At 39.9% G+C, this 18,475-nt stretch overlaps 1 protein-coding gene and 1 long non-coding RNA gene across 2 annotated transcripts in view; one reads left to right on the top strand and one right to left on the bottom strand.

The window, feature by feature from the left end:
- LOC309491201 (stonustoxin subunit beta-like) overlaps positions 1–18,475 on the bottom strand; it is a 141,544-nt gene that overhangs the window by 22,078 nt on the left and 100,991 nt on the right. Inside the window, exon 2 of the mRNA XM_082160651.1 lies at positions 6,620–6,720. Within this exon, the coding sequence (XP_082016777.1) occupies positions 6,620–6,719 (100 nt within the window). The 5' untranslated portion in view covers position 6,720. The remainder of the gene's footprint in view (positions 1–6,619; positions 6,721–18,475) is intronic.
- Positions 1–18,475, top strand: part of LOC309491306 — a 227,879-nt gene that overhangs the window by 123,826 nt on the left and 85,578 nt on the right. The gene's annotated exons all lie outside the window — the stretch shown is intronic.

Here is an 18,475-nt window from a genome sequence, read left to right as displayed (position 1 = left end):
ACAGGGAACAAACAGACCTCCGGAAGTGCATTGACATAAAACAAGGACTCCGTGACAAACATTGAAACAAACAGGAATATATACACACAGATACTGACAGGTGACGGGAGACAGCTGTGTGCAATGAATCAATGAGTGACAGAACAGGATGATGGGAAATGTAGTTATTGACACCGTGGGGGAAGAGGACCTCTAGTGGTTACCCAGGAATACACAAACCAGACACTGTGACATAACCCCCCCTCTACGGAACGGCTACCAGACGCTCCAAGACACACAAAAAAACAAAACAAGAGTCCAGGAGGGAGGTAGAACGGTGGAGGATTAGGGGGAGGGATGGGGGGCCAGGTCCATGGAGGGGAACAGGAACAGGGGGTGATGGCTTAGCCGGCGGCCAGGGCGAAACAGACAGTCCATCGGGCGGCCAGGGAGAAGCAGACAGTCCATCGGGCGGCCAGGGCGAAGCAGACGACCCATCGGGCGGCCAGGGCAAAGCAGACGACCCATCGGGCGGCCAGGGCAAAGCAGACGACCCATCGGGCGGCCAGGGCGAAGCAGACGACCCATCGGGCGGCCAGGGCGAAGACGACGACCCATCGGCCGGCCAGGGCGAAGACGACAGTCGATCGGGTGGCCAGGGCGGAGACGACAGTCCATCGGGCGGCCAGGGTGGAGACTTATCCTCGGGCGGCCAGGGCGAAGCAGGCTGTGCAGACGGCCAGGGCAGAAACGTCAGTCCATCCAGTGGCCAGGGCGGTGACTTTCCCTCAGGTGGCCATGGTGGAGACGACCCTTAGGGCGGCCACGGCAGGGACGACTCCTCGGGCGGCCATGGCGGAGGCTCAGGAACAGACACCGGCTCAGGAACAGGAAGAGACACCGGCTCAGGAAGAGGAACAGACACCGGCTCGGCGGCGGCCATCTTGTCCGGATACACAGACTCAGCCGACATCTTGTCCGGGGACACTGAATTGGCAGATGTGACGTGAACAGTCTCTGGATCGGCAGAGCTCATGTGCTTCCTCCACGCACGCAGAACAATCATAGCATAAAAAAGGAAGACAGCCCTCTTGGCCGTGGCAGGATTGATGGTGGGCAGCTCTGGGACGACCTCCGGGACGACAGCGGGCTGCTCGGGCACGGCCTTCAGAGCGACATGCTTCCTCCAAGCATGCAGCACAGCCAATGCGTAAAACGGGAAGACGGGCAGGACTGATGGTGGGCAGTTCTGGGGCGACTTCCGGGACGACATCGGGCTGCACGGGCACGACCTCCGGGATGACAGTGGGCCATTTTGGGACGGCCTCCGGGACGACAGCGGGCTGCACGGGTACGGCCTCCGGGATGACAGCGGGCTGTTCGGGCACGGCCTCCGGGACAACAGTGGGCTGCTCGGAGACGGCTTCCGGGATGACAGCGGGCTGCTTGGGCACGGCCTCCGGGACGACAGCGGGCTCGGGGACGGTCCCAAGGTCATTAGGGAGGCAGGAAGTCTTCCTACCTCCTCTGCCATTTTTGATGGTGAGGTGCAGGTTCGGGGCTGAACGGAATCAACGGCGGAAGGAGCTCTGGGCTGGACATCACCGGCCCAGGGTCGAAGAGTGGCCAGAGTGGAGAATGGTGTCGGGATTCATCTCGACCACCTCGTCCCCTGCGGCCTCCACGGGTCCCACAAAACCTGGCCAGATGGGTTCCCTCAAAAGATTGTTCACGGAGGGGGGTGTTGGCTGACCAGGCGTTTGCTGTGCTGCTCGAAGGGGGCTCAGGGGGCTCATGGTCTCCTCAGTCTTCCGAGCCCACAGCGCGAAGCACTCAAACAGCGTCATCCGAGGTTCTGACTCACCGGATGACGGTTCTTGCCTCTGCTGTCTCCTCTCCCTCTTCGTAGTTGGAGGATGGATACGGGAACCCATACTGCTGGATCTTTCTTGTGATGGAGTCCTTCTGTCACGACAGATCCAAAGTAAGACAGATCCAAGTGCAGTAATATTTATTGGGTAATCCACAATTGTATCCAGTCCAGGCAAGGGTCAAAACCATAAAAGCAATCCAAGAAACAAAACAAGAACAGGGAACAAACAGACCTCTGGAAGTGCATTGACATAAAACAAGGACTCCATGACAAACATTGGAACAAACAGGAATATATACACACAGATACTGACAAGGTGACGGGAGACAGCTGTGTGCAATGAATCAATGAGGGACAGAACAGGATGATGGGAAATGTAGTTATGAGTGGATGACACCGTGGGGGAAGAGGACCTCTAGTGGTTACCCAGGAATACACAAACCAGACACTGTGACACTTATTAGGGTCACTTTCCCTACCAATAGACACTGGAGAATGCATGATCAACCTCCTTTGAAATATGAGTCTACATAATTGGTAGAAAAACATATGAGGAAGTCTTATTACTTGATAATCTTTCATTTTGTTCACAATATGATGCATTTATTTACTGCTGCAAATGACATCATCTACAAACCTTTTGGCCTACCATACTCAGAGCAAAAAGAAACTGGGTACAGCATCACAGATTAGAGTCATCCATACAATCATTATTTATCAGCGTGTGACAGGATGGGTAATTGTAAGTAAACCGTAGTATTTGTGTTCCCTTTCTAAATGGGAACTCGCACTGCGTCTGACAAGACCCTATGGGGAATGAGAGAGCATGGAAGAAACCGTATTTAGCTTGGATCCATCAATTTCGGCATTCTAATTATGCAAATGTCGAGGGGATGCATGAGCGCTGATATGTGTCGATGCCTCGCATTGAAGAGACGCTTGTGAGCTATCTCTCAAAGGAGGAAACATCGTCACTGAAGACTCCGATCCTGATCTAAGACCCTAGGGACAACATCGCTTAAATAGCATATGGTAAATGGTAAATGGACTGCATTTATATAGCGCTTTCACAGACCTATGGCCACCAAAGCGCTTTACATAGCCTCACATTCACCCATTCACTCTCCCATTCACACACCGACGGCGGTGTCAGCCATGCAAGGCGCCATCCAGCTCGTCGGGAGCAGCTGGGGTTAGGTGTCTTGCTCATGGACACCTCGACACTTGGTCAGGTGGAACCGGGGATTGAACCACCAACCTTTCGGTTTGTAGACAATCTACATGAACCACTGAGCCACTGCCGCCCATATGTGCTGCAAGCATAGCAAGCCGATCTGCTGAGGGACCTGGACCAGGGTCAGGGTCTTTCCCCTGATGCGATGGCTGAGCTGCGCCGCAACACAGATCTCGCTCTCTGGGTCTGTAAACAGACCGCTGCCGTGATTGGCAGATTGATGGCAGCAATGGTGGCCACAGACAGACATCAGTGGGGGAACTTGGCTAGCATCGGGACACAGAGAAGGGCTTTCTCCCTGATGCACTGGTTTCGCCTTCTGAACTTTGACACATCCATTGAGGCGGTGGTCGATAAGTGTAAGGAGGTGAAGGCGTGGTGTGCAGCCTTTAAAACATTCATACACCGCCGGCCCAGGTCCACGCCCAAACTGCCGGGGGAACAGGCCCAACTTGGGCTCACGACCAAAGACAGGACCAGAGGGCTAGTGGATAAAAAGGATGTCCTCCCACTGCTGGCAGTTGGAGAGCAAAGGCCGCGCACCCATCTAAGCCGTGCAGAACGTCTTCAGCACTCGCGGATCGTGCATACTCCGCCGCTGGCCAGGCTGCTTCTACTTTACACACCATGGCCATTCTTTTCTCGAGAAAAGGAGTTTTCCCATAGCGTTTGCAATGCATCTCTCAGGGAACCGAGGATACATAAGTAACCGAGTACGTTCTGCCTTCCCTTCCACATGAGTCAGGTAACAAAACTGACAAAACATTTTTTATTTCACCCCAATGATATTAATATTTCATATATTTCTCTAATTTTTATCAATATATAGATTTTTTTTTATTATAGGCTACATTACAAATTTTGCTCTGGACAATTTTTTATGTTTGTATTCAACATAATACCTTATTATCTCAATTAAATGTACTGAAATGAATGTATATGTGACAAAAAAAGGCTGTTTATTATTTTGGCCGGTAAAAAATATGCTTGGCTGGTGGATTTTTTCATCTACCAGTCCCCGTGGCAGGTGAGCCAAAAAGTTCATTTCGGACCCTGGAATTATCCAGTAAAGGCCTTCACAACTAGAGCTCTTTCTTAAAACAAACCTTGGCTGCTTTTAGACAAGAGAGTTGTTTGTTGACGCCTCCACTCCCTTGAGCTAACCACTGGTATTGTGAATTTGAATGGTCTAGCTCTCTTTGCTGAAGGCCTCTGCTCTCTTAATGTTGGCAATATGGAGTCGCATGGCTCTCTGTGAGCCTCCTCATTACGCAGCCTTAGTATGACGTAGTATTACCGCCTCTCATTTAGAGAGTCTTCCTGACGAATTCTGCAATCCCTGACCTCCGCCTGGATAGCTTTGTCCAGTGGCATGATTCTCTGAGAACTCTGTTCTTGGTAGGGCTGTCTCTAGTATAATACGTAGTTAGGCCTCCTCTTGTGCAAGTCATCCTGTTGAGTCCTCCGCCAATCAGAGTCCCCCTTTTCCAGCTGAGCTCTCTTAGGTTGAACATGGTTGACACTGCCCTTTCCTGAGAAGGGCCTTATACTAAGTACTCCTTAGAATTCAGTGTATACAGTTCTTTTGTATCAAGTAACAAGGCTCTCTGTAAGCCTGCCTGATAGGTTAATTCTAGTGTATTAGCTAGTAGTTCCCTCAATTAGAGGGTCATTACGTAGAGTACTTTGCTCCTTTGGGCTCCGCACAATCTGCAGTATCAAGTTGTTAGGCTGTGAGGGAGTCAGGGATGTCGTTAGGCCTATTTTAATGGGCTGAAGCTACCCCAAAATGTTCCTAAGCCCCCCTAAATGATAAGAACAACAATAACAATTCGATTTATCAATAACCGTATCCTCATTCATATTTAGACGCAACAAATGATATGTATCCAGCTACAAAAAATAGCCGAAAAGTCGGAAGTTGGACAGAAGTACAAAGAGTCGTTGTGCTATCAAGATGATGCACCGCACCATCTCGTTGCATTGGTGTGAACTGTGGCAGCTTTCAGATCATTGCAGACTGGAGCGCTGCAAGTAACTGGAGGATTCATCTCGTCTCGTCGTTACTCTAGTTTGGTCTGAAGTTGAACTCGCTATGCACCCTCCCGCCCACACACACCGATACACACGCTAATGGTGAAAGGAAGATTGGTAAGTGTCGTGATACAGAGTGAAATTGTAAGTTGTTTTTAATTACCTGTTTACCTTTAGCTACGTTTTCTTGAGGTAAAGGAAAGGGGATATTTTAGTTTGCTATGGAAAACTGTAGTCTAGCTAGAGTGAACAAGCAAAATACAAGAAATGGTTAACTTAGCAAGCTAATCACAACTCTTTATTCTTTGCCAATAATATAACCTATCTCTATAATAGGCATATTCTAAAACAATATCAATCCCCATAGAATGTTGTTGTCACTGGAGGGAGTACCAAACTTAGCCTACGAAAGTATCTTAAAGGTATTGTCTAGTGATGGGCTTTCAGCCTCCTGGATGAACTGTTTTTTGGGCCGAGCCTGTGTAGTGACCCCCCTCGTTTGAGAGGGTTGGTATGCTGAGTTGATATGCCCCTGGGGATAGTTAATGGTAGGTCTGCTAGGGCCTCCTTTAACAACATAATTATTTAAAGTTGAAGGATAAACTTCTTGATAAACTTCTTGATAAACTTACTACAGTGAGTTGGTCAGTTCTTCCCTTGTTCTAGAGGCTGATCATGTAGAGTTCTCCTCTGCAAGTCAGAGCAGAGTTTCAGAGTTACTCCCTTCGCATGGAGGGTCGATATGCTAAGTCTATGCTTTCTAGCACTTCTGTCTCTGGAATCTGTTGTGAAGTGGTTAATGCCTGTTGCAATACCTTCTCATTGGAGGACCCTGTGAGAGTGCTGAATCTAGAGATTCTGCTTAGGCAGACAGGTTGTAGGCTGACCAGGCTGATGGTGAATCTGGTGAATCTAGGGGTTGATGCTTTAAATCCCCCTGAAGTGACAGACCAGGTCTCTTTGCAATCCTGGCCATATTCCCTTAAAGGAATCTTTCAGTATGTAAATGATTCCAAGCCTCTGAGATCTGCCCTTGGGCCGAGTCCTACCACCTGGCCCTGCAAGGACTTTCCTCGTTTAGGAAACTTTTTTTTGTTTCCTCGTTTAGGAAAGTTTTTTTTGTTTCCTCGTTTAGGAAACGCAGGTTGGTCAGTGGCTGTAGGGAATAGTGTCACTGACAGCTTGATGGTGTGTACCTTTGGGGAATCTGACTCTGACAGTGAGGTCAGGAAAGTCAGCTTTTTTAGTGCTTAGTCACTGAGGGCACTGCATTTAGGGAGTAGGTATTTGTTCCCCATAGATGTAGTGCAAGTTCCAATTCAAAGGGAACGTCTCGGGTTATAAATGCAGTTGGGTTATTGGGTTATTATCCAATACAATTGTCGCTTCAGACATCAGTCACACTGAAGCGTTCCCCATAGCATCTTGTTAGTCATAGTGTTTCGTTCCCCTTCTTAAGGAACCTCTTTTACATTTGTAACCTAAGATGTTTTTTGTACCTGGTATCAGAGCATCTTTCCTGCAGTCATACAGCATCCCCAGCTGGAAGGGTCTCCCTAGAGCCGCTGTTTCAATCACGTTCACTCCCACTGTAGCCATTCTTAACACACAAACACACACCAGTTACTGATCATGAACACTTATTTTAAGTCACTGACTACCAGTATAAACCATACTACTGCAACATTAGGAAAATCATTAAAAATGACTTTCAGTTGCTAAATTTTAATTGAGGTGGCAAACAGGATGCATAATTCCAATTGTAGTTTGAATTTAAGGATGCAGAATCACAATCACAAAAAAAAATCATAAAACTAAAATAAGGCCTATGTAAAAACATTTTTTTAAACAGGTCAAGACAAAGTTTGAAGAAAGGATTAATAAAAGCTTGTCTGAAAGTAAACAAAAGTTAGAAGGTTTTATAGGCCTTACAGACAGAACTGTTTGGTTGGCTGCTTTTAAACAAAACAATTATTGTGATTTTAATAGTAAAAGACTGAAAAAATATAGAGTATAAAAATGCTAAAAAAAAAAAAAAGTTAATTGGTTAACAGAAAGTTTCCGTACTATATATGGTGAATAACTGTAATAAATCTAACCTTACATTTAAAAAGTGAAAAACTGTAAAATGACATTCCCATAATTCCCTGCGTGACACTTCACATTTGATGTATTTTCATTGAAATATCAGTTTCTTCTTAGTTTTATGTAAATTCGGGTTTTTATGTTACATCTAATGTTGTTCAATTAATGTTTAATCCATTTTATAATGTCATGTGTGTTAGAATGATGGTGTTTAGTGTTTGTGTGAATGACACTGTACATCTTCTATATAATATTAACCTTCTCAGCTTGTGGAAAAGCAGTTTGTGATGGGCTTTTATCATGTGACTCTCATCACCACTGTGATTGGTGGTTGTCAGTGTATTACAAAGGTACAAAACAGAAATTAGTACTTCAATAGGTTGGCAAATTAACATTATATCAATTAATGAAATAAGTTTTTTTTTTTTTTTTTTACTGTAAATTTAAGTAAAATCTGTAAAACCTAAAATCTGGCATTTTTACCATACATTTAACAGGCTATTTAATAGGCTATTTGATAAATGTATAGACCCAGGTGGAAGAACATTTTATTTTTCAAAATGCATTACCTATAACATTTCTCTGAATTCCACAAATTCCATTTCCTGTAATTCCAATTCTACAGTGGAGTGAGGTCATTTCAAATAAAATTCACAATCACAAATGGATGCCAAATATTTAGTTCTGTACTTCGTTATTAAGTTTTCACTATTCTTTATTGTCAGACATAACTCGTACACCTCACGATAGTGTGAACAAATGCTGTTAAGTTGTTAAAATCCAAAAATTTGTTTACCTTTTACAAGATTTCTAATAAAGTAATTCCATCATCTTTGATTAAAAGTAGCCTAGACTCAATTGGTATCCAATTGGTATGGTACTGGTATATTTTGTCAGATGTAGGGTACAACGGGTCTAAAGGCGCCTTTGACTTTATTCTTCTCTGATTCACTAGATGCACAAAAACTTGCCGCAGCACTTTCCTAAACATCGCTCTTCAAGATGCACATGGAAATTTGGCTGATCTGTGACACGATCGCGAGCAGCAGCGCAACGCTGATTCTGCACTAATTTCATCTAATATTTGATGTTTTTTTTTAAAGTTGGAGCAAACGAGAATTGATCAAATTAATTTGTATATATTGAGACAAAGGTCTTAATGGTTTTCAATTTTGTTCAAGGTAATTAAAGCAATAAAAAATAAATAATTAATAACAGCAGAACATGTAAAAGTATGGTATGTGGGGCAAAAGCACAATAATAAACATGACAATAAATATCATATATAAATGACTGACTTTTCCAGTTGTGGACATGACATGATTAGATTCAGATGGTAAATATCATATATTAAATTGTTATGGGATCTCCTTCAATGCTTTCAGAATATTTATAATAATTTATAGTTTCTGTATTTTTTTTATATATTGTTATTAACATATTTTAATGACAGTATATTTATTGAACATGAAATTTATTTATCAAAAGACATTATTAAAAACATTATTTTAGCCAAAGTAGTTGTATTTGCATTTGTAATGCTACTGTGTGTATTTTGCCTCCAGCTGTTTTTTCCTGTGTCTGTGGGATAAAAGACCAACCTTGCTGCCTCATTTATAATATTTTTAAACAAAATGAACCACTTTTATGATTTATTTTCACACAAAATCTGTTGCTCCATGAATGTTCAATATTTTTTTCTGCATTTTGCAATAGTAAAAGGTACATTTGTCTTAATGTGTGCCTTTAAGCCCGTTGTACATTATTTCAGCGATGAATCTTTGAGCCAGTGAGTAATTCTCTCTGAAATGAAATATTTCATAATGTTGTTCGCTTACCTGTCCTCCTCTTCAGCGCTTCCGCATCACAGATGTAGAACTAGAAAGTTAATCTCGTGTTTGACGCCTATTTCTTTTTAAAGATATTTTTATGATTTATTGAGAAAATGTAATTACCTAAATCAGGAGATTAACAAATCGCATTGCCGTCTGTAAAGCCACATCTCCAAACACTTATTATTATTACGTACCTGAACTGTTTTCTTTCCGTGATTTTTCTCTCCTCGGACTGTATTGCTTTCGCTTTCAGTTCCTCTCTAAAGTGTGTCTTTAACACGTGACAGCAGAAACAGAGGTGAAGTTTGACACGTTCTGCTTCCCGTAGTGACGCTCGCGCCGTGTTTGCTTCCTTCATCGCAGTCGAACTGGATTAGATGTGTAATATCTGTAAATGTAAAGTCTAGAGTTATTAATGTCGAGTGCTGTTAAAGAGCAGCGTGTCTGATAACTTATGATCCACAAATCTGTGTTCAACAAAGAGAGTGAATAAATTTGACTAATTTTTATTTAGTTTGGTCTATTTCACTGACATTCTTCTATTGTGTTGTAGAATTACAGTCCTTGCAAAATATTACCAATACCTTTTTAGTTTTTCAATTATTATTATTTTTCTTACAGTGTGGCCTCTGATCATATATTTTGAAATTCTACATTTTGTGTATAATGAACATTTTAAGAATGAATAAATCTCTAATAGCACAAAAGAGAAAAGTGTTAATTAGTTCATCTGTGAGGCTGAAGACTTTAACGAACACCAGATGCATCTTTAGTTCCGCTTCATTCTCTGAAACTAATTCTGCTGCATCAGGACTCAGTGTTCGTCTGGTTAGTGTTGGTGCCCGAGGCCAGATATTAGATCTGCACACATACAGTTAATACAGTTCAAATCAATGAGTGCTGCTGTTAACATCCATATGAGCCATTCAAGCTGCTGTCATATAAAATCATCTGCCCTTTGACCTCAGGATTTAATAAAAAGATGTGTCATGCAAATACAGTATAAAGCATATAATATGTAGGATGATATATTTCTTGATATAATGCATATTTCTGTTGTGGTTGATAAATTAATAAAGAACATGTTCTTTTTACAAATAAATAATTTCAGTTTTGAAAAAAAAATATATCACCATATCCATTTAAATATGAAATTCAATATTATGTGAATTGTGTGAAGTGACTCTACATTAGGATTGTGTTCGCTTTGCATGTTAATGTGTGTAAACTCAATGTAATCTACTGTAAACACAAAAGAGAAAGGTGTAATTCCCCTCAAACCGTTAGTCTGCTATGAGCAGAGATGGAGAGGAGGAGCGCTAGAGTAAAACCCTCTGTTCAATATTCCCTTTCACTTGGAAATACGTCACAACACTGGAGAAAAGTCGTTTGCAACTTCCAGTTCACGGGGACTAAAAGTCCTGTACAGGATAATGATCATTGGTCAGGACACACTGTTTCTCGGATGCTTTATTCTCGAGTCTGCTGAATGAAAGAGCTCATAGAAAAGCTGGATGATGTTGGTCACAGTCTCAGGGTCTGAGAGAAACAGGGAATGAGTTGTCCAGAGCGCTGAAGACCACGATCGCTTTCAGATGAGGTCACTTACTGCGTGTTACTTGAGTACAGCTGTTTTAACCCATGCAAATCCTTTCATAAGAATGAAGTGAATAGTGTGTCCTAAATACTTTGTGTAATAAAACAGTGTACTATTTGACAGTTAACCGCAATGCACTAATGGGTAGTGAAGTATTACTCGACAGGACCAGAGGTGGATAAGAAATTTTTTACTAGGGATTCACATGTTCAATATGACACTTCCGGTACACGCACATAGTGTATTACATACACATGTATAACGTATCATAACAGGTAGGCTATTCCAATCCAGGGCCCATATTCTTAAAGCTTCTAAGAATCCTCTCAGAAAACTCTTAATTTAGCTTAAAAACTTCTACTTAGGAGTCTTATCTTAAAGGGGTGGTTGAGTATGATTTGACTTTTCTAGCTTTAGTTAGTGTGTTGTAATGTTGCTGTTTGAGCATAAACAACATCTGCAAAGTTACAATACTCAAAGTTCAAAGCAAAGGAAGATATTTGCTTTTAAAGAAAAGGACTACAACAATCGGCTGGTTGGGACTATTTATTTTTTTATTTTTTTATTTTTTTATTATTATTTTTTTTTTAATTTGTTTTTTTTATTGATATTCCTTTAACAAAGAAATACAATATACAGCACTGCATTGAAAACATTAATAAAATAATAATAAAGAAAATAAAATAAAAAATAAATAAATAAATACAAAACAGCCTCCTCAAATAAGAAAAAACTGTACATAGTACTTAAGAAACTTCTTGTTCTTACTATTATCAATGAGTTTAAGAGATTTAACAATAAGGGAAATCTCAGCAATAAAGGCCTCAAGTCTAGGCAAAGACTTGAGAAATTTGTTTTTGTGAATAAAAATGTTACAATGCAACACAAAGAAATTAACAACACTATCAATAGCACAGTCACTCCCAGAAAAATAGAGGAATATATCCTTCAATGAAAAGTTTAAATCACATTTGACAAAATGAGAAAGATAAAGACCCAAGCTCTGCCAAAGAGGCTTAACCTGATTAAAGTGGTAGAATAAATGAAGCAAAGTTTCTTTCTCAACTTTACAAAATACACAAAGGTCAGAGATATCAACAAAAGAGGAAATTTGTGAGTTAGTTGGGTAAACATTATGAAGAATCTTAAAGTGTACCTCTCTTATTTTATTGGACAATATTTCTCAGGGAGTAACCACGCTTTCTTCCAGTGAATACAGTCAAAAAAATTATTCCAGAAAAATTTACATCGAGAGGATGTGAAAACAGTGTAATGTAACAATAACTTTATAAGTTTACTATTACATTTTTTATCAAGAATACTAACTCCATCCAATAAAAGTTTGGGCAAAATAGTTTTTCTCTCATTAAAGAAAAGGTGTGTTTTAAATAAATGCACATAACTTGGAGACAAAGCTTTGATGACAGAATTGAAAGTTCTAGCAGGCAGAGGAAAATTAAACAAAGTCATAAATTCTTCATATTCCAATATGCTGCCATCATTTTTAAATAAATCCAAAACAAAAACAATACCTCTATCATACCACTTAGCCATACAAACTGATTTGTTTCGGATAAAAATGTTCAAATTATTCCACAGAATTTCTTTATGGGGAGAAAAATTGTGCACATAACACAATTTCCAAGCAAGTAAAACTTGTTGGTGAAATTTGGAGAGAGAAATAGGTAATTTAGAAGGAATGAAATTACATTTTAAAAGAAACTCTAAACTGCCTAATCTACTAAATATGGCATTGGGGATATAGTACCAAATTGAGCCATTACTACAAAGACATTTTTTTAACCAACTAATTCTGAAAGAGCTGACTAATTCTTTAAAGTTTAACACTTCCAATCCACCCTCAGAATGTCTATTAGACAAAACAGATTTCCTAACTTTATGAGATCTGTTCTTCCAAATAAAATTCAATAAGATTTTGTTAATATCATCACAGATTTTGTCACTAACAAATAAAGATAAAGAAGGATAAACACAACGAGACAAACCCTCTGCTTTAGAAATAAGTACTCTCCCATAGATTGAGAGATCACATTGTAGCCAAAGATTAAAGATGGTTCTTGTTTTCTTTATTTTAGGTGAAAAATTAAGTTGTTGGCGGAGCAATCTATCCTTAGTAAGGAAAATCCCCAGGTACTTGATGTAATCTTTTACAGGTATATTGTGCAACATTGATTGTTGAGTGTCATAAAGACCGAATAATTCACATTTTGATACGTTTAAGTATAAGCCTGAAGCTTCAGAGAAAGAATTAATAATATTGATACACAAGGGAATTTGACTTTGGTCTTTAAGAAATATAGTTGTATCATCAGCTAGTTGAGATATTTTAAATTCTTTACTAAATATAGAGATACCTTCTAAACTGGGCTGGTTGGGACTACACGACATTCCTCCCGGGTTAGTGACATCACTAACCCAAGAATTTACATAAACCCCGCCCCCGGGAACACGCAGTCCATGTTGAGAAGAGGAAAAGTTGTTGTATAAGAGTACATTTGTGAGTCAGCTCAAACTTTAGCATCCATCTTTTCACATGCAATAGAAAGTAACTCTGTGTGCATCTCACAACAGTTCCTATATGAGCAATTTATAGATTTATCATGACAGAATATCATTGTCAATATATAATTGAAGATAGTTCACTCCACATCAGCAACATAAATTAATCAACTAACCATTCAGAGACGTCCTGTTGCTTCTACATGTTGTCACTTCTTCTTGAGTCTCTCCATCCTTATCTGACTCCGTTTAACATTAAAGGCAGAACAGTTTCTGTCATTTTAGTGTGTCTGCGTGAGGTAACAGCAGCTGCTAACACACACGAGCTCTTGAAACCCCGCCCTCTGCAGCAGCTCATTTGCATTTAAAGGGCCAGGCACAAAACGGTGCGTTTTTGCAAACCCTCAAAAAGTGACAACTTTAACTTGCTATATAAAAATATCTGTGGGGTATTTTGCGCTAAAACTTCACACACACACTCTGGGGACATCATAGATATATTTTACATCTTGTGAAAAGGGCATTTTACCACCCCTTTAAGAGCAATTCGGGACCGATCTGAGAGCAACTCTGAGCAAGAAAAAGACAGAAACTTTCACCTTAGTGAGGAGGCGGGGTTGACCCCGTTGCTACATATGACACAATCTTTTGAAGACTGTGATTGGTTGGTTGTCCAAGAAGGGAAAAAAGAGCGATTTTTAAGAATAGGGTCTATTCTAAGCATTTACTTTGAAATTACATGCGTATTTTTTTCTATTTTACCGTTCTTTCTCTCTCTCTCACACACACACACACACACACCTATGTACATAAATCCATTTTTTTTTTATTTACCATGCTGTTAATTTCCTATATTATAGAGTCTAACTCACTGAGCTGATCAGTGTGAGGCGACACTGAACAAGAGCTTTCATTTGACTTCATATGTGGAATATAATGCATGAATCATATTGTTATGAAACCTTTATGACACTTTTCTGATCCTTCAGTGAAGAGCTCAGTTTGACAAGCTCTGGTTTCTGAGTGTTAACCCTCTGGGGTCTGAGCTGTTTTCTGGGCCCTGGAGGTGTTCTGACATGCTCTGACATTTGTGTTTTTTTCTGTTACTTGTGACATTGTCATGGCTAAAGTCTTATTACACTGTATTCAGCACAAACTCTGCTACAATAATATATCAGCAGCATGTGTGTAAAAGTTTGTAGTTTTGAGATAATGACATTTATGCGTGGTTTGTGAAAATACAAAAAAAAATTGTCACTGAAATAAGGCCATGATACCCATACTGATTATTTCTTCACAAGACTTTTGAAAATTGTATGACGTAGCCTAGAATATTTGCTCCAAAACTATGTGAAAATCACCCTGACTGCTCATTCAGATAAGACAATATATTGATTTAAAATTTCTAAGACGTGTTTTGTGTGACAAAGCCATATGCGAAGAGGCGTGATCATCTCATGAATATGTAAGGCAAGGCAAGGCAAGGCAAGGCAAGTTTATTTATATAGCACATTTCATACACAATGGCAATTCAAAGTGCTTTACATAGAAGAAATTAAAATAATGAAAAGAAATAAGAATAATTAAAACAGTTTAGAAAAATAAGATAAAATACAGTACTTTTAAAAAATAAAAAAAAGAATATTATTATAGATCTTTCCTTCAAAGGATTCCCTTAAGACTTAAATCTTTCAACCTTCTTTTAACCTTCAATCTTCTTACGACTTCCATCTATCAACTTTCCTTTAACTTTCTTTTCTCCCTCATTTACTCACACCTTCTTTTCACTTTCTTTAGCACTGCGTTCACATTCTTTCTCAGACGAAAACTTAAATATCGTCATTTAAATACTGTTCTACTTTCAAACCCACATTAATACACGTCACTTTCACATTATCACCTTCTGAGTGGGCATTACAGTTTCGGGATAAATGCCCTGCTGACATAGGAGAAATTAAAATAATTAAAAGAAATAAGAATAATTAAAACAGTTTAGAAAAATAAAATATAATACAGTACAGTACAAACAGTCGGACGAACAGCGGCACAGTGCTCATTCAGTAAATGCACAGCTAAACAGAAGTGTTTTGAGTCTGGATTTGAATGTGACCACTGTAGGAGCACATCTGATCTCTTCTGGAAGCTGGTTCCAGCTGTGGCTGGCATAATAGCTAAAAGCAGACTCACCATGTTTAGAGTGAACCCTTGGTATTTCTAGCTGATATGATCCTAATGATCTGAGTGATCTGTTGGGTTTATATTCAGTGAGCATATCTGCAATGTATTGAGGTCCTAGGCCATTGAATGATTTATATACCAGTAATAATACTTTGAAATCAATCCTAAATCTAACTGGGAGCCAGTGTAAAGACCTGAGGACTGGTGTGATATGTTCATATTTTCTGGTTCTGCTCAGAATCCTGGCGGCAGCGTTCTGTATGAGCTGCAACTGTCTTATGGTCTTTTTGGGAAGGCCAGTGAGGAGTCCATTACAATAATCCACCCTGCTGGTGATGAAAGCATGCACAAGTTTCTCTAAGTCTTGTCTGGAAACAAAGCATCTAATTCTTGCAATATTTTTCAGATGATAGTATGCTGATTTAGTTATTGCTTTGACATGACTACTGAAACTAAGGTCTGACTCTAGTGTCACACCAAGATTCCTGACTTGATGTTTAGTTGTTTGACCCCTAGAGTGAAGGTATGCGTTCACTTTGAGAAATGAAAGCTTTAGCATAAGTTCTGCCGGGAAGACTCAATTACTACGTCACCTATTGCCTTCACTTCTATCCAATCATATTCTTATGCTCATGTATAAAAGCTCGGTACATGGTGCCTTCACGTGCTATGGAAAAGATGATATTTTCCACTTGTGAACTGGTATTTACCAGTGTGTTGTGTTCAAGTGCTTTTGTTGTCGTAATGTAGGTAAAAAAAATGGACTCACAGATCCAGACCTGTTATTTGGCTAAAACAATTTTAGATAGCTTAAGTCAGTAAATCATGGTGTCGCTGGCGTACACTACAGACAAAATACATTCACGTGAGTAAATTGCCTGACCGCTCATTACTAGGAGGCTCCTATTGACTGCTAGCTAGCATCTGCTCTGGGTAGGTAACAACAAACCAAACTGACACTGAGTGTTAACGCATTATATTACAATTTTTAATGACACAATATTGTATAGGCTACAAAAACTATCCGCTAACAGTAGCAAAAAAACGTTTAGTTGTGTGCAATGCTTATTCATGACTCTTGCGTTGCTCTCCGCCATTTTGAAAAGGTCAAAGGTTATCTCATCTCGGCAACTCGTGCATCAAAATATTCTACGAGTTGCCCAGTGGAGAATACCACATGAGGGGGTGTTCATGTGCATTTTCCACGTCGGCTTTTGGTATTTACCATAATTACCATAGCACGTGAAGGCACCATTGCACATGTTTGAGTTCGCAGATACTGAAGCGACGATTAGTTCGCAGATGCTGACGCTTCAATTCAGTTCGCTGAACGACACCGGCGTTCATTCACTTGCGTTCGATTCATAACAACACAAGTAATATCGTTGATTTGATCTCAGCCATTTTCGCGGTGCGTGAATGCACCACGCTTGCAGAGGAAACAAGATGTGGCGGCTTTAAATCTCACGAGAGACGATCTCCTAACAGGGTTTTCAAGTTCAAGTTCCATTTTCAAGGCTTTCACGTTGGTAGCTTCCCGCGGCCACTGTTTACATCCCTATTAGGCTACTATGATTAAATTCCATTCAGGTAAGTATATTAATTTGCTACTCTACTGCTCCCTTCATCGGCGGTAAAGTTCAATTGTGACTCTGGTGACGCGGTAGTTTATATAAAAAAATTTTAAAAAAATAAAAAATAAATAAAAAAAACTACTCATCTATTTCAGCTTATGAGCAACTTTATCAAATTGGCTTTATGTATATGCCATTTACAGCTCGCGCTCCTCATCTGCTCACTCACTATGTGAGAGTGCCTGTCAATAAAGGAGCATACCTATTCAACTCGTTTTACGCCCTTATGAGCATACCTATTCAACTCGTTTTACGCCCTCATGGGTGGTGGTGGCGCAGTGGATAAGACACATGCCTTTGGTGTGAGAGACCCGGGTTCGAATCCACTGTGAGACACCAATGTGTCCCTGAGCAAGACACTTAACCCCTAGTTGCTCCAGAGGCGTGCGACCTCTGACATATATAGCAATTGTAAGTCGCTCTGGATAAAAGCGTCAGCTAAATGAATAAATGTAAATGTGTTATGAATTCGTTATTGCTTCGGCATTTATGGAGACGTTTTGCTAATCACTTCCCGACCGCCGGGAAGATTTCGACTCATAGCCTACCTAGATTGCGCTTTAACCATTAAAAGGGGGCATTTTATCTCCGTTTATTTTCTGTAAATGTATCTATTATTCAAACATAAAACAAAAGCAATTAATAGCTACTGTTAAATTATTAAAAATAAAAAATAAATTCATAAGTTATAAATTCACAAAGGGTTTGTAAAAATTTAAATTGATATATGTAAATATATGTCCATATCAGAAGCTAGTTGATCGTTGGATGTTATATGTATGCCGTAGAAGACATGGTTATGAAGGGTATATGTAGGGTAAATATATGTAGCAGGAGTATTCAATACAAAGGAAGTAAATTATACATTTACAGTGCTAATAATTCTCTATATCTCTATTCAATTTGACTTGTGGCATATAGGCCTACAATGATATGATTTTTCATATTAAGATCTTTAATTCTTGAATTTAAGTTCTTCACTAACAGAAATATGGTACAACCGCCATAACACAAATTTTCTTGGCGACTACTTTAATCCACCGATATGTGTCATAGAAATATCGACATTATAAGGATTTGATATTAAATGTACAAAGGCAGACTAAGGATGCTCAGGTCAAAGGTCACTGACTTTGCCAAAACTTGCCTAACACAGTAGAACTAACAGTTATAAGTGTAGAATATATAATTCAAACCAATCACCAGACGAATCTCAGTCAAGAAGACTCGAACGACATTATATTTACTTATCTGTATGATTTAAGTGTTTACCTATTTTTCTATTCAAGGAACTCACTTGTTGCCATGGCAGTGATCTCTCGGTCGTGAATAACTTCATTCATACAACTTATGTCAGGTAATGTCAGGTGTACGCTGCGCAGCTGAGAAAGAGTCTATGCTCAAAAGTCAACAACAGAATATCAAATGTGATTGAGGTATCTTATCGGTATGCTGTCACCTTACTACAGGTAAGTATTTTACTGAGATTTAATAAGATTTAAAAAA

This window comes from Leuciscus leuciscus (assembly GCF_965113295.1).
Source record: "Leuciscus leuciscus genome assembly, chromosome: 25".
Taxonomy (NCBI): domain Eukaryota; kingdom Metazoa; phylum Chordata; class Actinopteri; order Cypriniformes; family Leuciscidae; genus Leuciscus; species Leuciscus leuciscus.
Note: the sequence above shows the minus strand (reverse complement) of the source record. Positions and strands in the feature narration are given on the sequence as shown.